The 27,294-nt window shown below is 41.6% G+C and overlaps 1 protein-coding gene across 1 annotated transcript in view; it reads left to right on the plus strand.

Moving 5' to 3' along the window:
• Positions 1 to 4,114: 4,114 nt before the first annotated feature.
• The window catches only part of LOC115791027 (calsyntenin-2), a 324,417-nt gene continuing 301,237 nt past the window's right edge, over positions 4,115 to 27,294 (plus strand). The window contains exon 1 of the mRNA XM_030745109.1: positions 4,115 to 4,421. Within this exon, the coding sequence (XP_030600969.1) occupies positions 4,358 to 4,421 (64 nt within the window). The 5' untranslated portion in view covers positions 4,115 to 4,357. The remainder of the gene's footprint in view (positions 4,422 to 27,294) is intronic.

Raw genomic sequence — 27,294 nt, forward strand, 5'->3', positions numbered from 1 at the left:
TAGGCTGATGCCCCCGCGACCTGGCCCTGGATAAGCGGAAGAAAATGGACGGATGGAGTATATAACATCTGAAAGTACTTTGTAAACTGTCAAGACAATTTACAGCCTGAGCACGCCTGATATCCTCTGAGAAGATAAGCAGGCTCGGGCCTGGGTAGTATTGGATGAGAGACCAACAGGGGATAACAGGTGCTGTTGGGCGCTGACTGTATCTCGGGGGTAGAGCACATCACCTGCTGGTCAGAAAGTTGGCTGCCCTGCATGCTCCAGTTGGCAGGATTAAATAATTTTTTGTTTTATTTTTTACAGAACAGAAACTTTTGTTTTTTTATTTGAATTTTTCTGGCGCCCAAGCTACCTGAATATTTCCGTGATTTAATGACACAGACATTTTCAGGGTTCAGGGTCACCTGATCCAGCCCTAACTATTAGCTTTCTCAAAAAGGAAAGTTTGAAGCCTAATCTTATTAGTAGAGGGTGTGTGCCCCCTGAATCCAAACAGGGAGCAGAAGAGGGCCTGAAATGGATTAGTTAAGACCTCATAAGTGAGAAGAAGGATTTTAATTTCAATTTTAGATATAACAGGAAGCCAGTGAAGAGAAGCCAATATGGGAAAAATATGCTCTGTCTTTCTAGTCCCTGTCAGTACTCTAGCTGCAGTGTTCAGGATCAACTGAAGGCTTTTCAGGGAGCTTTTAGGACAACCTGATCACAGCTACTTGCATAGTATTCTGGCTTCATCCATGCTTTTGTGCTATTTATAACTCATAAATCTTTGGTAAGTGCCCACAGCATAGCAAACATTAGTTTATTGCTGATTATGCCTGCTTAGTCACAAAAGCATAACTATGTTCCACTATGCTCAGTGTCCAGGGTTGCAGTCAGGGCAACTCATTAGCACAGCGGTGCTTTACAGCAGTGCATCATAAATAGATGCAGAATGAACTCAGAGCAGACTTGAGAGTCAGAGACAACAAAATTAATATGAAACAAAGCTATTTGTACTTCTGTATAAAAAATAATCATCAAACGTTCGCTGAATTACTCAGTTTTTGTTGTATTTAAATCTTCGCTGGTGCTTAACTTGTTCTGGGAGAGGCACATTCTGACAAATCTCCCACCACATTATATATTTATTACACAATAGTAAACTAATATCATCATCCTTCTTGATGTTTCCACCATCATTTAGCAACCTGGACACCAAAAGAGTTGCCAGTAATATCTCCCCAAAGTGAAATAATTACATGAGGCGAGTAGAATTGCACATTAAAGCTACTCGGCTAGGTTTGATTGCCTGACACACACACAGTACAAGCAAAAGTTTTCTCTGGACTCTGAGCAGACAGACGGACACGGTGTGATATCACATTAGCATTATGGCTCGCAATTCGCTATTCCCAGGGTGGTAGATATGGTAGCCTAGTGGGCATAATGTGTGTCAATAATGAAAAAGCATCAAAAACCTGGAGAGCAGAAACAGGATTCTCACAAAATTGGCCATTTGCAGAAGGTTGTAATTTTGAAAATAGCCCTGATGATAAAAAAAAAAAAGAAAGTATTTTGCCTGATGCAGCTCAGTTACTGACACAGAAACTTCTGTCACATTCAAGAAGAATCTTGCCACCTGCCTCAGTACATTAAGGTTAGTTATTAGTTATTGTGTCTGCAGATTAATAATTTGGAGACGAGCTGTGGTTAACCTTTAAAAGCTTGTGGAATATGATAGCTTACAGTGTGCATCCTCAGTGTTTAAAGGGGACCTGCTATGCTGATTTCCAGCTCCATGTTGTTATTTTCTGACTCTACTGTAGCAACTTTGCACTTACAGCTTAAAAAACCACATCATCTTAGCTGACCATTCATCTGAAATAGATGTTTTATGGAAAAGAAACATGGGGAAACAATACACCAAAGAAACAGATGATGAATTGTTAAAAAAAGCAAAAAAAAAAAAAAAAATATGACCTGGGTCTCTGTGGGGGCATTTTGCAGACACTGTTTGTTTCCACTTGTCCTCTTAAAAGAATTCCTGCAAGCCAGTAGAGTTTCTTATCATAAAAAAAACCCAAACCAAAACCTGAAGGCTAAGCAAATTGTTTAACTATGAAAATTTTGTGAACTACCATCATTAAAATGAAAAATAAGGGAATATCTTTTGTAGAATCAAACTCAATGTGTACTGAAGCTGTTCTGGGTGCAAATAGTGGCTCAGATCCTTAACCTGATGCATTTTTTTTCCCTTTAATATGCCATCCAACTGTTCAGAAGAGTCCACTTTATGCAACATATTCCTCATGTTCTTAAGGTTGCAACATCCCAGCTGGAGAAACGCTGCTCTGATTTTTCTGTCACTTCTTTGTACACGAGCCTTTTTAACTATACACCACTTGGGTGATTTTCCAGTGAAAAGAAGACCAAAATTTAATTTCATCACTCGATTGTGTGGATTTAAATCTATGCATTGTCATCTGTTTGTTACCCCTCCTCCACCACAACCCCACCCCCCAATAGATAACGGTGGCAATATTTTCCTCTGGCACCCAGAATAATCCTTAACCAGCAGAGATGGTCCAAAAGAAGAAAAATTCCTTTTGAGATAGGCTACTCAGGAAAATTGAAAAAGTTATTATTAATTCCACTGCCCAGCATCAACAAATAGGAATACACAAAATTGCACACATGCCAACATATGCCCACACAGACACGTACACACACCTTGCAAACAGAGTGGAAGAATGAAATGAGATTTTTTTTTCCCCCCCTTCCCTGAAACATGCAAAACAATTGTGTTTTCTCTGGGAACATGAGCCATGTTGCACAGGGATTTTATTGCCCATTTCACAAAGCAGTGTAAATATCTGAACCAAGCAGCAACCTCTGGCACTGTCAAAATGAGTCCAGTGCGATAGTGACAAAAATTGCAGATCCTCTAACTAGTCACTTTATTGATGCTTTTCCCCATCATAGCACCTGTATGTTTGGTGGGGGGGGTTTGTTTTGTTTTTTGTTTTTAATAACTTGTCCATCTTGATACTGTTGAGACTTAAAATTAGGGGCTTGGCTGCTTTGTTTGACAGGCAGCTGTAGCTCTTTTCTGTCAGCAGGCCTTAGCTCTGGTAAACTTAACACCCCACCGTCTGGTTTAAATAAGGTCACATCTAGCACATTAAAAAGGTTTTAAAAAAACAAAAGCAAGCAAACAAACCAAAAATAATGATGTGATGCATAGTCCAGAAATGTGTGATGTCTTTTATATAAAGTATTTTGGTTCAATTGCTTTCTTCAAAAAAAAAAAAAAAAAGATGGAGCAACATTTTCCCAAGTTACATTCAAGTGTCTCCATATTTCCCTCTGCCTCATGTACAGAGAATCAGGCTGAAAGCAACTGTAATCTGGAAATCCACAAATATTAAAATGAAATATTGTGGAGAATTAAAAACTAAGTGCAGACTTGTGTACACACTTGCCTACATTAAGCTTTAAAACAATGATACTTTATCAAGAGTAGCAGCAAAACAACAACAACAAAAAAACCCCAAAACAAAACACGCAGTACTCACTGCGAACTAACTGTGGCTTAATTGTATGGCTCTTTAACTTCATCACAATTATTGCATTATTATATGCACTGTGCATGCTGTGTACTTTAGCGGGTTTATAATGGCATTGTTGCATTTAACTCTAATAGCGTTGTAATGAGCCTTTAGCATTTGTAATTCAATTGTTTATAGTTCATTTATTCTAAATAAGCACCGACAACCCGACAGTGTTATACAAGAAATTCATTAAAACAGATTCTTTTCAAACTCTCTTTTTGAGCATTATGGATCACTGCACAGTGTCGGAGTGGGCTGGGATGCTCCAGAGATAGGAAATGGGAGGAGGAGAGCGAGGAGGGCGGAGGATGAGAGAGTGAGAGAGAGAGAGAGGGGGGGGGGATAAAAAGAAAAAAAAGAAAAAGGTCCATCTCTCTCCTCTTCATGACGTAGCTTGGTCTGGTCCCGGGGTGCGCCGCTCTCTGGTCCCGTCTCAGCAGAAACCACTTCAGCAGCTTGCCTCCACAGTCCAAGCAGCCTGCGGTGCGACGCGCGCGGTGCCGTGCGGCGAGGTGCGTTGCGGGTACCCGCTGTCCTTCTACTTCCACGCTCCCCGTCTTGTCCCACATATCAGTGAACTGTTTCCACACTGCTTCAACAGAGAGGAGGGAACCCGTGGCACCGAGTGAAGAGAGAGAGAGAGAGAGAGAGAGAGAGGGAGAGGGCGGAAAGGAGAAGGAGAGAGAGGTAAAAGGCAGAAAGAGCAGAGAAGAGGAAAGAGGTCGCCGTAGTCTCTCTCCTGAATCTCCAACGAGAAGATGCTGAGAACAGCCGGCGTGCTGCTTGCTTTGGTTTTGGGGTTGAGCGCCGCTCACACCAAAGGTACGGTAGGTGAAGGGCAGCTTGCTCTGCGTGGTGCCCATCTGCGAGTGTGCTTTGTTATTAAAGGTGGTTGTGGCCGGAGAGGCTGTGTGTGGATGCAGGGAGATGACCATCAGATACAGTCAACTAATTGCTGTTTCCACTGATTCCAGTGTGTGATGTTCCTTACTCAAAGACAGGGCTGTAATTTTCCGCTGGTGTTTCTCTCTGGACTTGTGGATACTTAGCACTTGATAACAACTGCATGACTGTACGGCATCTGATGGCACTCGAAGGTGTCTGTATTATCTTCTGTGGCATTACTACAGTCGCTCTGTGGAGACTCACTGCGTTTGTGTTACTCATTGAAGAGCTTACAGTGACCTTATTATGGCCTATTTTTTTTTGCAAATCTCATGTGATGTCACTAGAATATTGATTCCGACTTTTTTTTTATGATAGATCATCCTCTTCACGTTTTTGTCTTCATATTTGTGATATGCTGCGATACACTATTAGAGGTTCCAAGCTTTTCTGTTTCTGTTGTTTGTGACTGTACAGGCAGGCAGGAGAAAAGGCAAGCAGATGATCTGTGAAATAAGTTTTAATTTAACCAAGAATGATTCAAGGTGATATGTATATTGCAAATAAGGGGAAAAAAAATGACCAGAATATTATTAAAACGGGAGTGTTGGTGCATTTGTGACATGTAATGAGCGTACTGTCAAACCCATGTTTGAGAGAATTTGCGTGACTCACTTGCGAAGTCCAGATTTGAAAGCTTTGGGAATGAATCACCCCAACATCTTGAAAAATGAGTAAATGTGGCAATGTCTCCGGCTGAGGATAGAAATGCCATGTACATATAACATGGCAGCATCCAGCTTAGTGTTACAAAGATATGGATGTAAACAGGTTCACGGTGTAAATATAAAAAAAAAAAATTCTGCCAAAGCAGTCGAAGCTTTCAAAATTCAATCAAACTTTCATGAGGCTCTCTAACGTCATGCGCTTTGAATACCTGTGTAAATTCATAAACTCCCAATAAGTAGTAACAGTTCATTCCTTAAGTGTTGCATTTAGCTCATTCAAACTGCAAAACACGTGCCACAAAAATCCCCAAAGCCACTGATATACGATAATGATGTCCAGATGTCATAAATCTGTGCCATACTGTTGGCAGTTTTGCTTCACTGCTGAGCTAATTTTAGGTCTCCCAGTATCCCCACTGCAGCGGGGCAGCTCTATCCTCTTGTGAGACTGGCATGTGCCGTAGGTAAGCAGGTAAATGCGGCAACAGGTTCGTGCTAATCAACTCCCTGTAGACACAGGCGGGCTTTTACACAGCAAAATAACAAGGTGACACCTGTCATTTTCATCTGGCAGCCAAGAGACACCGGAACTGTGATAAGCTGTTCATCCTCCTTGCCTTCTGACACAGGAAAGATCCTCCCTGCTGCTGCTGCCGCTGCTGGTGGTTGGTTGGCTGCCTACAGCTGCAATTTTTGCTGTGTGTCTGTGTGTGGAAGGAAAACATATGCTAATAGACCTGCTGTGGGCTGCGACCTGGCCAAGAGGTCAAGATTTTGCCTTTAATGCACTTACACTAGTGTGTAAGCAGCACTGGGGGTGTCTGTCATGGGCCATCTTTAAGGAGCTCTGTGCTTGCAAATTCTTGTTACCTATTAGTGTATTAGCTGGATTAGTTCATATATATAATATGGCCAGAAATAAAGGGGAAGGCTACATTGTAAGGAAGGATTTATTGTTTCTTTTTTTTTTCCTTATCCAGAGCTTGGCTGTGAAGTAAACAAATTACTGCCAAGTCAATGGGGGTGGAAAAACCTAGCACACCATGGTTCTAATTGATTCCCCTGGGCCACTGTATAGTGCAGTTAAATCCAGGAGAAAATAAGAGTCTATTGTATCCAGTATCTGTCTATCTGGTGCTATCTGTTGCTACATTACCCCTTTCCACCTTTCCTGCTTCCCGTCACAACTTCTGGGAAGCAGAAACCATAAGAATCACTGTTCCCAATTTCCATACCCCTGAGTATGGCTCTCACTTTCAGCTTTGGAGATAACAACCGAAAGAGTGCGAGGGATCTGCCTCTGCAGGGGCCAATATGTGAACTTGTTTCCCAGATAACTTCGAAGCGCCGCTACTCCTGTCATTTTGTGTTTAGCCACCGTTTCATTCCAGGAGGGCGAGTTCCTTTAATCACCGTCACCCTCGAGTCATCCAGTCAGACTCAGCATGCACGCATGTTTCTTACTTAGCTGTCAGTAATCAGAGCTTGAAATGTTAACATCCTCTTGCATGTGCATGTGCATGTGTGTGTGTGTGTGTGTGTGTGTGTGTGGGGGGGGGGGGGGGGTTGCCTGTGCACGCGCAGTGAGAATGATGGAGTGCAGCCAACATGTTGACAGCTGCCAAGTATGCAAAAATAGGCAAGGAGGTGATGTCGTTTACAAAGGAATTATTGCATTCACTAGATACACGCTGCGGCTCAAACGATTTCCCCAGGACCGACCGTGTCGCTGCTCGACAGGGAGAATCTCCTGGCAGCGAAGCAGAAAGAGCTATACAGTTTTTGCCAGTGCTGCCCGGAGCCTTGCTTTTGTGTAATTCCAAGCAATATGAACTCTGAATTTAGATAGCTCATTACCACCACAGTGTATTTTAATTCAGCTACCCACTGTGTGACTCTTTGTTGGTGGAACCTTTTTGCTGCTTTATTATATCCAGATAAACACACTGTACATTTTTTTTTCTATGCGTGAGCATGCACACAGTTAGAGTGTAATATTCAGCCATTGGAAGAGGCCTTGTGCTAACCAGCTGGCTGCTTGGACATCTGCTGGAAAAGTTGCAGGATTAATCAACACAGGTATTATAATTTATGCTATTCCTTATAGAGCTTTTGTGTGTGTGAGCCAGTGCTTTTGTGTGTGTGTGTGTGTGTGTGTGTGTGTGTGTGTGTGTGTGTGTGTGTGTGTGTGTGTGTGTGTGTGTGTGTGTGTGTGTGTGTGTGTGTGGAGAGGATAAAGACAGCCAAGAGGATAGGCATTTGAGGATCCCATTAGCAAATAAAAAAGGGCTGGTGTCAAAAAAACAGAGGCAGATTTATGTCCACCCGGGGTGGAGAAGAGGAAGTAGAGGAAGCATTATAGGGAGCACTCTATAAATCCTCCAACGCGGCTGTGACACAAGGATGCGACACAAATCCTGTCCAGTTTGCCACGGCCACGGGAGGCAGGGCTCGGTGACATGGAAGAACTTCACAGTTTTTTTTTTCCACAAACACTTGCTTTCTCCTCCTTTTTCTCAGAGCTCTGTGCCATTTGAGAAGTAGGAGAGCTTAGTGGCTGCAGTGATGGAAGAGCGCCAGGCCACTGATCCCGGCACAGTTTTACAACCATCAGAGACAAAAGATAGAGTTAGAGTGGATAGGTTTAAGGAGGAGGTCGAGGGGTTTCTGTGATCCCATGAGTACCAATGCTAAATTTGCAGGGAGTCTTGTGACTAAAGAATAACACAGTTCCTTACAGCATATTGAACTTTGCTCATTAGCGAACAGATGCTGTTTTTATTGCTAATGAGAAACCGAGCCTTTGTTCTCTGCCTTAGTGTTAAGGATGGGATGAATATGGGGTAGAGTTGAGTGGTTATTTGTTGCCTCCTTTCAAACATTCATATAAAGCCACAAATGAAAGGAAATGTAGTCTATATCATCAGATCTTAGTGTGGTTTGCTTATGTGGGGTATTCCACAGTGGCCTTTACACTTATATTCAGAGGTGGGAAGTAACGAAGTACAAATACTTCGTTACTGTACTTAAGTAGATTTTTCAGGTATCTGTACTTTACTTAAGTATCTATTTTTCTGACTACTTTTTACTTTTACTCCCTACATTTTTACACAAGTATCTGTACTTTCTACTTCTTACATTTTCAAACAGACTCGTTACTTTTTAACACGTCAGAGAGAAGTTTGCATTTCCGGTCAGTGCGCCGTCAAACATCAAGCGATCTGAGCCTAAACGGAGGAATAATAACACATAAGAGACAATCGTACTGGTGTATCCTCCATCACCGGGGCTGATCTCGTACAAAGGGATTAAATACGCAAACCCATATAATTAATGTATCATTTATAGCGCTATAATCGGGCCGGACCGAGTCCGTAAGTTGCGCTGCGGCACATAAACAGCTTAGCTAGCGCTACTGAAGAGGAGCGAGCATGAAGGGAGTAACGTGTGGCAGGTAAATGCAACGTTAATAAATGCTCAAGAAATATCAGCAAACACACAAAGTGTGTGCAGTTTGTCACACAGTGTGTCTGCTAGCTAAAAGAAGAGCTGCTGTATTTCAGGGAGAGAAAAGAGAGAAGTTCACTCAGAGATGGAGAAAGAGGACAGGAGAGGAAGAAGAGAGGTTAGAATTAAAGGTAAGGACTGGAAAATAAACTGAAGTATGCAGACTTTGTGTAATTCAAAGATTCTATGAAAATACTGCACTTTAGTGTGTAATAAATAGGTTAGCTTGTTGTACTGTATTTACAGTAAAGCTCTGTGTTGGACTGGAGCACAGTGTTTGTGTTCATGGTCAGAGTTACAGGTTACATCAGTGCAGCAGAGATGAGTTTGAATCAAAGCTGCTGATGCTGAGATTCATTCACTGAATCCAACATTTCTACAGCCTGTATGCTGTCAGTGTAGGGGATGGAGATCAGCTCAGATAGCTGTGAAATACTGGGTTACATCTTTGAGTTCAGTTCATCCACACAGAGCAGTAAACCTCAGAGCAGCAGCAGCAGGTCAGCTGATCACAGCCTGCACACCAACATCATTTACTGCAGCTCACAATAGAAACCTGTGATTCTTCTCCCCATGCAGAGCCACTACAGCTGATCTTAGGGTTCCTCCACCTTCTGAATCCCACTGTAACCCCTGAGTATCCTCATGTTGGTGTTTAGGTGGAGGCACAGTCACCCTCTACTATGGAGGCCACAGAGAACAGAGCTGTGTTTAAATTCCCTTTCACAGTTTGTGTCCTACATAACAGTTTTAAGCTGAGTGCACTCATTAGGATTAAAATTTAGATTGGAATAACATTTGTATTCTCATGTAATATTATTTTATGTTATTACAATAATATATACTGAGGTTCGGTTTGTTTTACACAAAAATAGCAGGTAGAAACATCCTCCAAAGAAGTACTTTTACTTTCTTACTTTGAGTACATTTCAGAGCCTGTACTTTTTTACTTTTACTTAAGTAGAGAAGTTGAACCAGTACTTCGACTTTTACTAAAGTATTTTTTAACATAAGTACTTGTACTTCTACTTAGGTACAGAATGTCAGTACTTTTGCCACCTCTGCTTATATTCTCCAACATCTTTACACTATATACAGTATCTTTTTGTTCAGCCTCTTGCACATTTCCTCTATTGTCTTTTCAGATGTGGAAGGTGGGAGGGGGTTTTGGGGAGTCAGAGTGTATGTGAGTATGTAGTTCAGTGGCTGACTGAACTGGGTAAACCATACACTGAGTAGGTGTCCCATCTCTCTCTTCTTTCCTTCTTTCTTTTTGGTTCTTTTGAGTGGTCACAGCTGACCATACTTGGCAGCAAACAGGCAGCCAGGGCCTATTGATTTGCCCTACAGACAGAGAGAGAGACACACAGTCTCTCTCACACACACACACACATACAGAGAGGATTTGATCAGAGATGAGGCCAGAGTAGATTTTGTAGAATTAAGTTAGATGCTGCAGTGTCTTTTGGAAATGCATTTGGAGAGAGCAAAGAAAACAACTTGAAAGAAAAAAGAAAAGGAAACAGAGGATGGATTGAAGACGCAGACTGAGGAACATTTGGATTCTATTTTATTTGGATTTTTCCTACAGTTGGCCAGAACCTTAACAAAAGTTGTGCAAACACTTCTTCAGAGCTTTTTATCATATCACATGATCTTACACACTACTAGGAATGCATTGTTTTACCCTTTCTCTCTCACTACATAAAGTCATTTGTTCCAGTGCTCGTTATATTACCCTGCTGAGATGTATTGTCATATCATTGCCAATTACAAATATAACAAATATAAGAAAATATAGCAGAATAGCAACATATTCCACTGCATTCTTGACCTTTCATCCAAAAATTCCAAGTGATCTGCATGTCTCCACCACTCACAGGCTGTAGGCCGCTATCTTTTTCATCCTGTCTTCTGCACGATCTTACCTCGGGCTATTGTTGCTCAAGAGTGCATGAAAAAGACAAGTTAAAGCATTTCCCTTAATCTTCCATTTAAACAAACAATTGAAGAACTTAAATAGCAGGTGCAATATGTTGTATGCTGAATTTAGGTACATTGATGTGTTACATATGTTACTGAAAAATCTAAGGTGATTAATGTTTCATCTAATATATCATGTTTTACCCCACTGATTTCTGGTGGTTAGCACTATTACCTCACAGCAATAAGTATCTGGGTTTGAATCCACCTGCTGGCTGAGGCCTTTCTGTGTGGAGTTTGCATGTCCTCCCTATGCTTGTGTGGCGTCTCTCTGGGTACTTCCTCCCACAGTCCAAAGACATGCATGGGGTTAGGTTAACTGGCAAATCTCTCTGTATTTGCTCCATGACATGCCATTGTACCCCTTTCTCTTTAAAGTGCCTCTTTAATTACCATTAATATAACTGGTGTGTCTGCTCTATTACACTATTATCAGTTGGCTGCCACTACTATTTAAAAAAAAAAAAAATCCACTTGAGACACAGCAAATGCTTTTAATGAATCATGGGCACTGGTTTGTAAATGATTTAAATAAATAATATTCTCATAACATTAACAACTACTATTACCCCTGTCAGTCATTGCAAAGCAGCACCTGTTATCCAACAAAAGGAAAAGGAATGAGTTTGGCTTTGATGGAATTATTTTTTTGTGAACAGAGATGCTTAAAGCTATGGTCAGTTGTTTTTTGAGGTTATTTAATAGAAAAAAGAATATTGTACTCATACATTGAGTATGTAATTATGATAGATACACTTCAAAGAAAGTTTTACTAACGTCGGCTAACACCGGCAAAAACAGCAGCGTTTCCGTAAAAGTTCAGACTCAACAACTCACCTCAGTCACTGACTCATCGACTAGTATCGGACTCCTTTCATAAAGTTTTACAGCCTCCTTTCATAAAGTTTTACAGCCTCCTCTAGAGTAAATAGAGGTGGACGCTTCTCACCCAGCACATCAATAGCTGAGGGAAACAGTGGATTGACAGTCTACCCAGTTAGCAAAAGACTCCGGGGAGGATTTTTTTTTTTTTTACACAAACAGTAGTAGAAACACATCATGGGATGCATTCTAAATTGTTTTTTAATCTCTATTCGCTGACTCAAACATGTTTGTCCTACAGCAGCCACAGTAGCTAGGATTATGCACTTGAATTAGGAAAACAGAGTTCAGTTGACCGCAATCTGCAATCTACTGACATCTAGTGGTGAAAACTTTACACACTGTAACTTTAAGTAGAAATCAGTGGCATGCAGTCATATGATGGGAGTCTGTTTTCAGTTTACAGGCCTGTAAAGCTATAGAGCTGTATTACAATTCTAGAGCCTTGCTCTCCATTGCTGTTTGTTTAATGATGTCAAGTATCAGTGAGTTTTAAATGTGCAAATTTTCAACAGTAACAGAAACTACATGTCAGCATTCCATGGTTGCTGTATTTTAACTGATTGATTGCAAACTGGGGTGAAATTTTTTGTGTCTTGATGTCTACCAGATGGTGACTTTCAACTCACATTGACTTTCAAGTACTTATGACACACAGCAGTATGTCCCTGTGTGTGTATGCCATCACTTTACTGCTACACTTAGTTCCCACTTCTTCCGGATTATCAAGTTAAAGTTATTCTAAGTGTCTAGCCAGACACTTACCAAGCTCCCCTGTTGTTTTTGCTCTCATGGACTACAGTGTATACAATAGACACTTATACATACACATACTCAAGAGCTCTTCAAGATATTCAAGGAGGTCCTTCTGCCACCTTCTTCAACCCGGCTTTCATCTATTTGGTCCTGTTTTCCAATCACTTACCTCTAGTCAAATCTCACCAGTCGACTCTCTTCTATTTTTCAGAGAGGGATGATGACACATCCTGAGACCCGTGCGCACACACGCACACACACACACGCACACACACGCACACACACACACGCACGCACACACACGCACACACACACACACACACACACAACACACACACACACACACACACACACACACACACACACACACACACACACACACACACACACACACAGTGATGAGTAGCAAAGGGTTACACAGACAGATAGTGCTCGACCTATCCACCAGCTGGGTCTGGCTGACCTCGGAGGAAATAATCAGAGGGAGAAGGTAGAGAGAATTATAGGATGAGTGAGAGGAAAGGGTCAGAGAAAGTTGCAGATCTCTGTCTTTGTGACTCATAAATCTTCACACTTGACAAGTGGAGCACTCTGAGTAGAGAGCGGACTTTAAGAAATGACATGGAAAAAGAGCAAGAGTGGCTGAGTAACTTAGAGTTAAGTCTCTGCTTTTATTTTTGGCATTTCCTCTGTGATACATATCGGCTATCCTAAATACATGAACATCGCAATTTCCATTTTACATTTGCGTGGTGCTGTAGGCTACCTTGTGGTGATATATTTACATTTTCCAACCAGCCACCATCAGTCCAGCACATTGCTCTTTTTTTTATTTGAACAGACAAAATGATAATAACTGAGACCAAAATGAAGCTGAAGATGAAAGAAAATTTCCAGCCACTAAAGGAACAAACAGGTGGGGATAATATTATCAGGGTGCACAACATGTAAAAACTCCTTCCATCCATCCATTTCCTTCTGCTTATCCAGGGGGGCAGCAGCCTGAGCAGAGAAACCCAGACCTTTTTCTCCCAAGCCACCTCCTCCATCTTATTCGGGCCAACACGGAGGTGTTCCCAGGCCAGCCAAGAGATATAATCTCTCCAGCATATCCTCTACCTCAGAGCCTCCTCCCAGTAGGACATGCCTGGAACATCTCACCCAGGAGGTGTCCAGGAGGCATCTTGTCAGATGCCTGAACCACTTCAACTGGCTCCATTCAATGTGGAGTAGCAGTAGCAGCTCTGCTCTGAGCCCCTCCTGAATGACTCGTAACCCTATCTCTAAGGGAGAGACCACCCACCATTTGGAGAAAGCTCATTTCCGCCACTTGCCTCTGCAATCTCGCTCTTGTGGTCACTACCCAAAGCTTGTGACCATAGGTGAGGGTAAGGCTGGTCAGTCAACAGCTTTACTTTCAAACTCAGCTCTATCTTCACCACGAGGGACCGGTACAACGTCTGCATCACTACAGACCACGTCACCATGGTCCTAACCCATCTGTCAATCTCCCACTCCTGTCTTCCCTCACTAGTGAACAAGACCTTGAGATACTTAAACTCCTTCACGTGGGGCAGCAACTCGTCTTTGACCCAGACCCAAGCTGGTTCAAGGTCCAACCGCATTGTTCCTCTTGAATCTGAGGTTCTTCCAAATATATTTATTAATTTTCATTTTTTAGAACAAAATACAACCCAAAAGCTCAGCAGTACGTTCTATAGAAAAATAAATAAATTATAATTAAAAAAAATAAATAAATAAAAAGAATGGAAATTAAAAAAAAAAAAAAATTAGGGGGCTTGCATATATTTCCATCATTTTTAAAGTCCAAACCTTAAGAGGTAATAAATCTGAGGTTCAACTGATGGACGAACTCTCCTTTCCAGCACCCTGGCATCAACCTTCCCAGGGAGGCTGAGGAGTGTGATCCCCCGTAGTTGGAGCACACTATCTGGCCCCCCTTCTTAATGATGGGAAACACCACCTCAGTCTGCCAATCCAGAGGCACCTCCCCAGATTTCCACGTGATGTTGCAGAGGTGTGTCAACCAAGACAGACCTACAACATCCAGAGGCTTCAGGAACTCAGGGTGAATCTTATCCACCCCAGAGGCCCTGCTGTCAAGGAGTGTTAACCCTTTAATACTGAACCTGTCGCCGGCAACATAACATACTTCAAAAGTGCTCCCATTCACGGACTTCTGGCAAAAATGACCGTAATAACCCTATATCGGATGCGAAGCACAATTTCTCAGCTTTTAGAAACCATTTGAATTTTTCCGATTGGACAAACGGTCGTGTCAATAACATAAAAATAAAATACCAAAAATGTCCAAAAAAGTTCCCCCATAAACAACAGCCAATTTTCCAAACACCCAACCCTACTCAAGCCTTTCCCAGCACATACTGTACTGGTCAAGAAGAAGGAACGCTGGTCAAGAATGGTCAGAATGCTGTGAGATTCTGACAGATATGATTTCCAGTTTGTCTTTATACTGTTATCGTTTGTCCTGCTCTATTAAGTGTAAAGTTACGGGAATAATTTAATATTTTGAGAACTACTGGGATCATTTTCTGCCCTTGACCAGTTAGTGACCAGAGACTCTAGGATCTTATTGATTATGACCCTAAAGAAGCTCTAATAAAACAAACTTTTACTGTGTCTTTAGTACTAAAGGAAAATTATATAATGTGTTCATAAGTGAGCCCTAGAGGTGCTTGTAGGTGGAATTTTTTTTAACCTTTGTGTGGACTACTTGTGCTTCTGTGTTTTTCTGGTCTTTATACATTATTTATACATCATTTTATATAAGCAAAACACCTTCTATTAGAAATACTGACTGAATCACTGCAAGAAAGCGAAGCATATTTCCCAAATTTTGAACTAATACTTTAAGAAAAAAGGCTATTATGTTAAACTGTTAAGCAAGACAGTAAAGACAAAAATGACCAGTTTTTGATTGGTGTTATTCTAGCTTCAGCACACAGATATGTTATAGGAGCTGGCGTGAGGTTACTTCAGTATCACTGCTAAGAGGGCTTCATATTCAGGTCAGCCCTACGTGAGTGTTAGTTCCTTCTTGCAGCAGGGCAAGCCGCAACACATGCTGCTCATTGTCAGTCCACACACACACACACACACACACACACACACACACACACACACACACACACACACACACACACACACACACACACACACACACACACACACACACAATCTCATTAGAAACCATCAGTATTTGCTCTTGGTTTGCTGAGTTTGATGATCTTCCTCTGGTATTGGACTGGGGCTGCTGGTACACACATATTAATTAAGCAGTAATTGTTATTTTCTTCATTAGCCCACAATCCCTCAAAGCCCGGCACAAACACAAGGATGCAGCTCTCAAACGGGGTAACATGCAAGCAGTCCCTGTGTGATTTTTCCTTGATGATTGTGTTAAGTGATCATCAGTTGCGTGTCTGTTCCTCTATCTGTGCTCAATTTCAATTAATCCGTCCATTTCCCCATGAAGGCAACAGTTGTCATCCCATATGCTAGCCACTTACAGGCTGAGTAGATGCTGGCCGAGTTTATACATATAAAACCATGTACACACACACACACACACACACACACACACACACACACACACACACACACACACACACACACACACACACACCAAAACAAATAAACCATCGCAGCTGCTTTCCTGTGGACATGCATAAATAAAACCCTTTTTGTCTTTCTACTTGTGGATGCACGGGCTCTCAGTGCTCAGGGCCTTTTGGCAGTTAAGCCTTGATCAGCAGGAGGTCTACAGATATGCCTGCCTTGATAAAACACATGTATTTAGTGCTGCATTTTTATAAGTTACAGTGCCAGTGCCCCTGGTGTTAGTCCAGCCTGCCAGCAGATGCTCCAGAGTCTGTCATCCTTCTGCAGCGGTTCTGATTGGTAGTGACTGGATACGAGGTCTGTTCAGCTTAAACCTGTTTCCCTACATTATCTCTGTTCTAGTATTATCAAAGCGCTGCCACTTTTTACTGTTCACTGAAATAGGAGTCATTATGCATTTCTAACACACACAGCGCTGGTTGCCAAACATTTAGTCTTGCTATTATCAAGCCTATGTATATTTAATACAAGCTGATGCATCACAGATCAGTATAAATGCTTTGAAAGCAGCCTCGGTGCTGTTGTTTGGATGGGAGAAAGTGTTGTTTTCATTTTCCTTTAGAAATATCCCACCCTCACTGAGAACCGCTCGACAGCAGACGAGTTATAAACAAGCAGACATGGAGCGAATGCCTGGTGCTGTCCTTGGTGCTGAAATGAGTCAATGACACTCAGAGAGAAACTGCATTAACGGAGCCATCCATTGTGTGGAAAGCAGACTTGCTGGAAGATTTTTGTGTCTCCATTAGCTCATTTGCATACACCAGCATGCAGAAAGATTGGAGGGGATAGAGGAATGTGAGAACACACCAGGGACCTGACAGTCTGTCACAGCGAGGATAAGGCTGAGCAGTGATTGATGAGTGACAGATGGACGGGTGAAAATGGCCAGGAAATGTGCAGCATCTAAATGTTAATGCTAAGCAGTGCTGTTTTTACATGTAGCTTTTACATAGTGATATACAGCATCATGATAATGTATGGCTAGATGATGAAATATTTGCGAGGGTCCATGACTTTTTCCAGCATCAGGGACCACAGAGCCAAGAAGCATAAAGCATCTAAAAATAGAGTCCCAACAGCCTGAAGTGCACTGATTTGTTGCCAATGATTCTCACATGCAGTCTGCCAGACATATTTTCAACCTGCTATAGAAATCTAGGCACAGTGATCCATGAAATCCTGTATATTTGTGATGAGTTTGTGGGGAGGTGTGCACACTGGATGTGTGTGTGAAAATATATGAAAGGCTTCAGCTCAAAACTTCAAATATGTCCATGTAAACTAAAATCACTCTTTCCAAGAAATCTGTAGCAAGTGTGTTTACTCACATGAATGCACAGGTACAGACACACACACACACACACACACACACACACACACACACACACACACACACACACACACACACACACACACACACACACACACATACAAGTTGCACAGGTGGAGCATTTGAACAGGTGGGGCAAGCATTATGTAGAAGGCCTGTCACGGATGCAGCGATTTTATCCCTCTGCTGTAACTGGGCCACTGATGCACACACATTTATACGCACATATACAGACACACACTTTGAGCTCCTCCTGTAAAGATGCATTCCTTGTGGCTGTTGCACAACCTCGATAATTGCACGGTCAAATCTGTGCGTGTGTGTTTGTGTGTCTGTGTGTGTTTACCTGCGTCCAGGTCAAATCCCAAGAGATGTGAACTCTGCTGGGCTGTTTCATTTTTTAACGGGACACTCAGGGGCTCATCACCAAGGTGCTCCCATCTCCCTTCCTAGGAAAACAATAGGAGAAAAAGGGAGAGAGAGAGAGCAGTACCCAGGGTACCTGTCAGCTCTTATACAAGCCCAGCACACTCAAAAAAAACACAATTTGTCACAATTTGATAGTTTTTCAAAGCAGCATGTCCTCACATGTATATTGTGATTTAGACCAGCTGTCACACCATGGCAGCTGTTTTAGCTCATATTTGTGTCCTGGATCTCTTCATCCTGTGCTCCAGCCCTGTTTGCAGACGGCAGCCTGGCTGTAGCAGCTCCCCTCCGTGTTACCGAGAGGAGGATCTGGGTCACTGTGCACCACCTCCTCCCACCGCTTTGCTTTCTCTCACTCCCCCTTGTTTGTCTTCTTTTCTATCTGCCTCCATCTTACCCTCCTGCATGTCTTTTTCTTGTCTGTCTTTGTCTGATCTTGGAGTCACTAATATCAGACATTCAACATCTCTTCTTTTTTGTTTTATGTTTTTTTTTTTAATAATCTACGGTCTTCATCAGTTTCCATGCTCCCGCTGGGGTTTTTTTTCTGGTGTAGCATTAGCGTGGAGGTAATTACCGGCGGCGAGGCTTAGCCAGGTCTTATCACACTGTTCTTTCCTTCCCTCAGGATTCGTCTCTCCCCTTTCTCTTTCGCGTTCAGTTTCTGCCTCTTTTACCGGGACCCCATTGAGATTCCACTTTTGGAAGGGCATTGGGTTAAGGACAGTTAAAAGCTAAAATTTTAATCCGACTTTTGTTCTAGTTTTTGTTGACTTGATTAGACCGTGCTTTATCAAGGCTAAACATACCCAGGAGAGATTGAAAAAATGAAGCAAAGCAATAACATTAGAGCCCCACTGATACATTGGCATATTTCAGCTGTGTCAGTATTAGCGTATTTAGCATACTCATAAACTAATATGAAAACTTTTTTTTTTTTTGCAGGATACAGGAAAAAAAAGACACAATTCATATTTTCATACTCATCCAACAACTGAGGTGGCACAGTGGTGCGGTCGTATGTCCAAAGACACACATGACTCTTCATACCCCATTAATGTGAGGATTGTAATCCTGGAAGAGACCATTTCCATCAAGATAGGAATGTGTCTCCATTGGAAAAAGGTGATCCACACCAAGCCAGCTAAATGTTGAACCTGGGCCCTTTCTCTAAGGAGTTTGCATGCTCTCTCTGCGCCTGTGCTTGTTAGATTAATTGGAGATTCTAAATTGGCTGTAGGTGTGGATATGAGTGTGATTGGTTGTCTTTTACCCCATGTTAACTTGGAACCCATCCAGGAAGTATCCAGCTGCTTTGGAGGATTGACTGCATCCCGGAATGGAACTGAATGTTAAATACATCTTATTATTACATTGCTTCAACATCCTGGCATGCACAAACATGCAGTTTGTTTTATGCAACTTTTTATTGCATTGCATATTGCCATAACCATATAAAACTATGAACATACAGTGTGTCCAAACTTTTGACTGGTATTATAAGTTGACTCATCCTTATTCCATTTCCTCATGCATGCACATGTGAGTATATATTACATATGCTGCAGGCTAGATGCTACTAAAAGAATGGTATATAATAAGAAAACCCACTACATTCATTCACTGGGCACTCAAACATGGTTGGCAGGACACACACACACATACACACTCTCTTTTTCAAGCCCTTCTCTTTGCCCCCCAACTCTCCTTCACACTCACTGCCCTCTATTTGAATATCTTGTCACTTGGATACACTGCATGTTAACATGGATGCTTGTATGTGTGCGAAGGTCACTTATTTTCTAACCAGCACATCATTATTAAATCATGAGTCCACCCACCACTCTTCAGTCTTACTTGTTTACTGTTTGGCTCTCAGGTTTTGTTGGCTGTAGGTTTTTTCTTTTTTTTTTTTTTTGCTCGTGCTGATTTGTGCTGGAAAGACAGGTGTTTTTGGTGTGGTCATGCATGTGCATAAGTGTGTGTGGGCCCAGGCCCCCTTGAGTTCTCATTATGGTGAAAGTGGATGGCCGAGCCCAGGCCTAACATCTGTCTCTGAGAGTGGAGGGGCCCCACATCGAGCTCTTAGCCAGTGAACACCCCGAGAGAAGAGGCTGCTTTTTACTGAATACTAAGCCACAGTGCTGCACCTTGCTCTGCTGTTCACTTCTGATCGTTAATTCAACTCTTAAATGCCAACCTCTATGACTCATAGCATTGCCTGATCACACTACATAGAGTATTATTCCTATGTAATGTTGTTACCACTCATTTTATATTTTCCATCAGGTGACAGGCTGCTTGGACAGTATCATTAATATTAAAACAACCCTGCTATGGGAAACAAATATTAATTAACAACTATCATTTAACCCAACAACATGAAGGTGCCTAAGGAACTGTTTAATATCTATTATTTCGACCAGCAGTTATCAGGGCGAGGACGTTTTTTTCGGAACTTTTCATTGTTTACAAATGGAGATGCATTTTAAAAAGCTAACAAAAAGTCAAATTGCTATGAATACAAACATACATTTGAACAAAGCAGAGATGAGCTACAGCTTTAGCTTTCTGAGCTTCTCGTGACAGATTGTGGGAAGAGTTAATGGTCAGTGGGGGAAAAATGTTCCAACATGTTTGTACTCTTGAGTAAAGACAAAGTAAACACAGTGACACCCGCCAGAGAACAAGGATGCATTTCAACATCATCAGTTAAACAAGGAGCACTTGTGGTCTTAACGATGGAGGAACGCAAATTACTTCTCACGGAGGCGTTAATATTTAAATCAGCCACATTAAAATAACATGACAAGGCTGAGCTGGGAAATGTCTTCTTGTGAGATTCAAGCTGGATTTTCCCTTTTATTCTTTTCTACATAAATTAAAATAAGATCCAAATGTGTTCTTTTTCTTTTATTTATCAACAGAGCAAAAATCTATTATTTATTCAGCACACTTATTATACATTATTGGTAGCTGGGAAGGTGAGCAGAATATAATATTTCTACTCTGTTGTTCCTAATGACTAATAATAACTTATGAAGGAGGTGAAGCTGACATTCAAAGTTATGATATGAACTGTTAACTAAAAATGCATCGCAATCTGCACTTAGGTGGACACCTAGATATTGCATCCATCCAAGTGATTGGTCAACATCTAATGAGTGCGGCTGGATCAGGTCTCAAAACTACTATTTTAAAACAGCAAACAAACCAAACAATCAAATAGTCAATCCATAATCATTGATTCAAATATTTTTTTTTTTAAATTCAGTGTGGGGTGTTATAAATGCACCCATGTCTTTCTGAACCATTGTTCTCTGTGTGGCTCTTTGATAAATAAAATAGGTAATGATGACACAAACCCATTAACTAATAAAAGCAAATACAATGTTATTTATATAGCGCCAATCACAACAACAGTCACCTCAAGGTGCTTTATATTGTAAGGAAAAGACCCTAAAATAATACAGAGAAAACCAAAACAATCAGACTCCCCCCCCCAAGCAAGCACTTGGTGACAGTGGGGGAAAAAAAGTCCTTTTTAGCAGGAAGAAACCTCCAGCAGAGCTCAGGGAGGGTGTGCCCTCTGCAGGAGCTGGTTCCACAGAAGAGGTGCCTGAAAGCTGAAGGCTCTGCCTCCCATTCTACTCTTAAGTATCCGAGGAACCACAAGTAAGCCAGCAGTCTGAGAGTTAAGTGCTCCATTGGGGTGATATGGTACTATGAGGTCTTTAAGATAAGATGACCTTAAGACCTTGAATATCATGAAAAAGCTACAGTCGACCTGGAGATTCAACCCTGCAACATGTTTACTGTGAGGCAAGAGTGTCTGCCCTCCAGTCCGATTAATCTGCTGGAATGAGACTGATCCACTAGTGGGACTCCACAACACTGCTTGAATCGAACCTGCAAACATGGGTTCCATGTCTGTAACGCAATGGGTCAGAGCTGTTTTAGTGGAACCTAATCATTATTATGTAGGTGATTAGAGAAAGTAAGTTATGTGTAACTTTTATCCTTTTGTAGGTGCAGCATAACCCTTTAACACAGAAGTATAATTCTAGCCATTAATTGTGAATTTTTAAAACAGTTACAATCATTTTCCATATCAAACTTAGGGACCATTATCATGTGAAATGGCCTGCTCCTCCAATTATCCTGTTACCTTGTGAATCAGTAACAAGATCTAATTACTGATATGAATGCATTAGTTCTGTCATCTACTTTGCAGGCATTTAGACACCAGCTGTTGTTTACTGCCTTTCCTGAAGAATATCAAACACACCTGGTGGATATGTCCCTACATACTACATGTGTAACAGTCAGAAAGTAAGCTGAAAAACATTGTTAATAATCACCCTAAAATTTGTTCTTGAAAGCACAAATGATCTACCCAAGCCGTCACCACAGTTCCTCAGTTTCTCCTGACTCACAGAATATATTCTGAAGATATGAAACAATCCATCTCTGCCTCATAACTGTGAAGAAATGTCAACTAATCTAATCTCTCGCCACATCTAAAAAAAAAAAATCATCACACTTTTGTGTTCCAGGAATCCACAGCTGTTGCCTTTCTCTCACTCTCACTCTCACTCTCACTCTCACTCTCACTCTCACTCTCTCACTCTCTCTCACACACACACACACACACACACACACACACACTGACGCACACATGAACTTAAATATCAGTGGCTCCTTTCCTTTTAAGCTATGCGGTGGGTCCAGAAACAAATAGATTATATCTAGCTGTGTGGCATTTCCCAGGTGGTATTTTCAAGAACTCGAGTGTTGGCCACCTGATGCTCGAGAACATATGAAATGGCTGTTTGTGTATGTGTGTGTGTGTGTATGTGTGTGTGAGAGAGACACCCAGCGCTGTTATTCTGTGCCCTTTCTCAGTCGTGGCGAGCCTCTTTCCATCTGTTTGAATAGTGACAGTTCTCCCCTGCTGTCCACACCCAAGAGAGCTGAACACCTGTGGGGGGGGGGGGGGGGCACGCACATACACGCACACACTTGCATATGGACACATCTCAGCTTTTGATTCACTCCTCCACCTCTGAGAAGGTCCCATCTCTTTTCACTCTCCACTTCTTCTTATTTACCTAACTCCAGTTTGTACCCTTCACTTTGTATGTGTATATGCTGATGTTTGTTGTGGTGCTCCACTGTGTAGCAAATGACTTGTCCCCGGCTGGGTGGGTAATTTTCCAGTGGCATTGGTGCTTTCATCCATGCAGTCTCTCGGTGTGCCGTGTTTATGAATTGACATCGTAATCACTCCTTTGCCACTTTCTCTCCATTTCCTGCACCTCAGGAGGGGAGGCAGGAAGGTCTCAGGTTTATATGCAGATGCTGAAAAAAAAAAAAAATGGAAATCTGTGACAGAGTGTTTCAGAGAGGCCATAACAGCATGGAATAGGTGAGCGACTGACTGACAGGATGAAATTGAAATAGGAAGAAAGTCCAGGAGAAAGAGACAGAGAGAGAGAGAGAGAGAGAGAGAGAAAGCATGACTTGGAATGAAGTTGAGAAAATTGGATAGAGATTTTTTGTCAAATCACATTTAAAGATGCTATCTGTTGAATTTTTATATAGATAAATGTCTACATTTTAATGTCTAGAATGAAAGGAAGAACAATTTTCTCTGTTGACATTTACCATCTGTAGCTGTCAGTGCTTGACAGTACAATGGCTGATTTGCAGGAATACACCAAGGACCTTTTTTTATCAAAGCATGAGCTGAACAAGTTTTGAATATGAGTGTCAGAACTGCCAGAATGAACAAGAAAGTTAGTATTTGGTGCTCACCTTTTATGTAGTCAACAATAATAAATAACACTTGTTCTACATCCATCTGATTGTGTAAGTACGGGCTGATTTACATCCAGGTGCACTTGCAGTGTGCTGTACATGGTCAGTCAATTTGAAGGTAACTTTTTCCTAGATGAATGCAGCGACTGGAATAGATTAAAAAGAAAAACATCACAGGCAACAATGTCAAGCAACTGTGCTGAGGTGTCCTGAGAGTAGGAGTGTGGGAAAGCTTCCCAGCATGCAGTGGGGCCGTTGCAGTTTATGCTGTGTTGTGTAAGGTTTTCAGTATTTTCACAGTTTAGCATTTATAGTATGAAAAGAAGTATATTATAAGTGCTATATTCAAATAAATAGAATATTATTAACTATCTAACCTTGTCCGCCTGACATCTCTCTCACTCATAGCGGTGATCGTCACGCCTCAGCATACCCTGTTGCTAACACAGCAAATTTGTCAGTAGAACTTGACAGTTTTCTCAACTTGTTAGCGGGGTTTTCTTAAATGACTAAAAATCTCTGGACAGCATCCTGAGGCTTTACAGTGACCTCTGTCTGCACAGGAACAGTGCACTCTCTCCGTGGTGTTCTCATTGTGTGAGTGAGCACTGAAGCTCAGAGCGACGGAGAGCAGCGATGTGCAAATGAGAGAAAAAAAAAAAAAGACCTTCTGTTGCTTCTAAGTCTCTGAGTGGTAATTTTACATGTAAATATAACTGGAATCACAGCACAGGTATGGACATTAATTCACGTACTACCAAAGGGCCAAAGCCTAAAAGATGGTACTTGGGTATTAATTATAAGAATGTGGTCTTGATCTTAAAATGAGGCTCCAAACCTCAAACACTAACAATATAATTCACTTTGGATAATGTCAGACACATACAAAGATTCAGCACCGGGCATTTATTTGGAGGCATGATTTTAAACATGCCCCATTTTTCATTACTGTGCTTTGCAACACTTTATTTATTTAGTTTCAGGGTAACACGAAAGCATAGTATTAACTAATTTAAATCATTCAGTGCAGACTGACAACATCTGCGTATTGTTGAAGAGCAACTTTGTAACTTTTAAAAACAGGAACAACATATTCCTCCTCCAGCTGACAAATTGAAGTAGAAGCATGTTGGGATTTGTGTCTTATTTACTCTTCTACATAACACACTCTATACATCACATCTTATTTGCTCCTACGGTCATATTTTGTGTCCACAAACTGTCAAACAGAAGAATCTGAGAAACTCCTGTGCTTTGAAATGAGCGTAAGCATGAGTTAAGTACAAAAGTGCTTGTGAACATTTGGAAAAAAAGGGTTATTAAATCATCACTTTGAACCAGAGTAGGTCCATCTGTAAGATCTTATATTGAAGGTGAGGAAGCAACATAAAAAGAATGTCTTGTTTTCTTAAAATCTTAATAGAGTCTGATGTCGGGCATGGCTGTTTTCACCCCCGTTTGCTACTAGTTTGAAAGCATGGTTTCCGTTCCCTATGGGAAGGCAATTGGATTACCTTTGTTTTCAAGTGCTCTGTGCCACTCTTAGCTGCTGCAACTGAGCCTTCAGTAACAACCCCGGCTTTGTTAGGTCTTCTTACATTCAAACTTTTTTTTTTTTTTTTTGCTGTCTTGTATTCTCTCAAGTCTCTGAAGCTGCATGATGAAATATAGAGGTACAGTTAGCACTGTCGAGACACTGAGGCAATAGGAAGGGGATTAAAACCTTCACCCTGTGACACTGTTGAGAGCACATGCCTTTTGATGTGAAAGCAATTGGCTCATCCAGTGCCATGCAGCAAAAAAGGAATAAAAAACTAATCACACTTATAATGTCTGACAGCCAGATATGCAAACACACACAGTTTAACACGTGTGCATGTGAAAAATTTCAGTTTCTGTCTTTTGATCTTTCTAACGCTCTCTTTACATCTGTCTTTCTGACTCAGCTGCCTTTTTTTTCGAACTTGCTTCTTACGGGCGTAGCGCTTCATTGTTTACAACAGAACAGACCTCTTTATTTGAAGGATTACAGTGATCACGATCCCCATTTTTTACAGCATGGATCATGATTTCAGTCTTTTTTTTTTTTAATGTTTTCTCACTTCTGTCCCAATGTCATGGGCAAAGGTCTTACTGAGCAAATGCAGTTAATAAAATACCACCAGGAGGCGAAAGACAGTATGTAATAGCAGAGGGGATTTGAGCTGGTAGCAAGAGATTAGGGTGCAGTGTTTTACTGGGCCAATTCTCTTGGAGTCATTCGCTGTCCTCTCCATTCCATCTCCTGGGTTTATGGACAGGAAGGTGTTCATAAAGTTACACGGGTGAATGGATGCAGGATGAAAGTGTGTGTCTATATGCGTGAGTGTGAGGCTCATATATGTGTATTTACTAGCCCGAGGGTTCAGTAGATGCTGTTTCCAAGGCTGATTCTACTTATCTGTGGTTCCTGGCTAGATATTTCCTCTGTGTGTGTGTGTGTGTGTGTGTGTGTGTGTGTTTATGTGCATATGTATGCTTTAAGATTTTTTTTTTTTTAACAAAACTGATTTGAAAAAAAAGTTTCTTATTGCACATTTGGCAAACATTTATGGTGACTTGATGAATGCAAGTTCAATACTCTACCAACTCCTTGGGGAAATATCAGCCTCTGTGTTCACAAGCTGCTCACTATCTCTGTTCTTTTGTGGTGAGCAGGTGGTGGGCAGTGAATTGAGCCTTTGTGCTGGAAATGACTTACTGCTGCTGAAAGCACCAAAGCAAAGTAAAACAAGCCAAACAAGCTGAAACTTGCCATAATGCATTGCAAACATGATGGGAGCTGCAGATTCAGTCGGTCTGTCACTGCCGGTGAACTCTTTGATATTATTGCACAGCTTTAAAATAGCCATTTGGATGCACATTTGGATGCAAGCAGGTATTCATGGGAATACCTGCTTAGATTTGTAGCAGATTTGGAGACATAGTCACAGGAAACAATAGCAATTAAAGAGATTAATAAAGATTCCAGAAAGTTGATTTTGCAGAGGCTTAATGCCTGATTCACTCTGGGGGTTGAATGTTTTATTGTTTAATGAAAATGTGTCCCCAGTTTTTGCTGTCATTGTTTGATGTTGGTCTTACAGTTGCGCCCACTGTGCCTCACTCCTTTTGAGCAAGTGCAGCGCCATTACCAGCACTGGCTGCCAGGGGCAACGGGCCGGCTCGGCGGGATTGGAATACAGCCGTGTATCTGTGTGTGTGTGTGTGTGTGTGTGTGTGTGTGTGTGGGTGGATGGCAGGCAATCTGTCGCTTGTTTACACTTTATATATCACTCTCTGGGTGCTGTAAATCTCTATCGGGGTCTGTCCATGACCATCTCCCTCCTGGTTGGATTACATCTGCTTTTCTCTGTCTTTCTCTCCTCTCGTCTCGCCGTGTGTATCAAACTATAAATCACCAAGCGATGCACTGTTAGCTTCTTTAGGTGATGCATTTCTGCGAGCAAGCTCTGAATCACCTTCTCGCCCTACATCCGGTAAACTTCGCAAGTCCGCAAGGGTGAATATTGATCTGCCTAATGGAAGGCGTGATGCTCCTATCAGTGTGGTGATGTCACAGGGTGAGACAGGACAAATGCACAATCTTTCCCTCCCGGCTGCCTGGAGACATCACCTGTATTATCGATCTATCACTTAGGTGTCACTTTTGCCGCCATCGACCTGTCCA

The sequence above is a fragment of the Archocentrus centrarchus genome, chromosome 13 (genome assembly GCF_007364275.1).
Source record: "Archocentrus centrarchus isolate MPI-CPG fArcCen1 chromosome 13, fArcCen1, whole genome shotgun sequence".
Classification (NCBI taxonomy): Eukaryota; Metazoa; Chordata; class Actinopteri; order Cichliformes; family Cichlidae; genus Archocentrus; species Archocentrus centrarchus.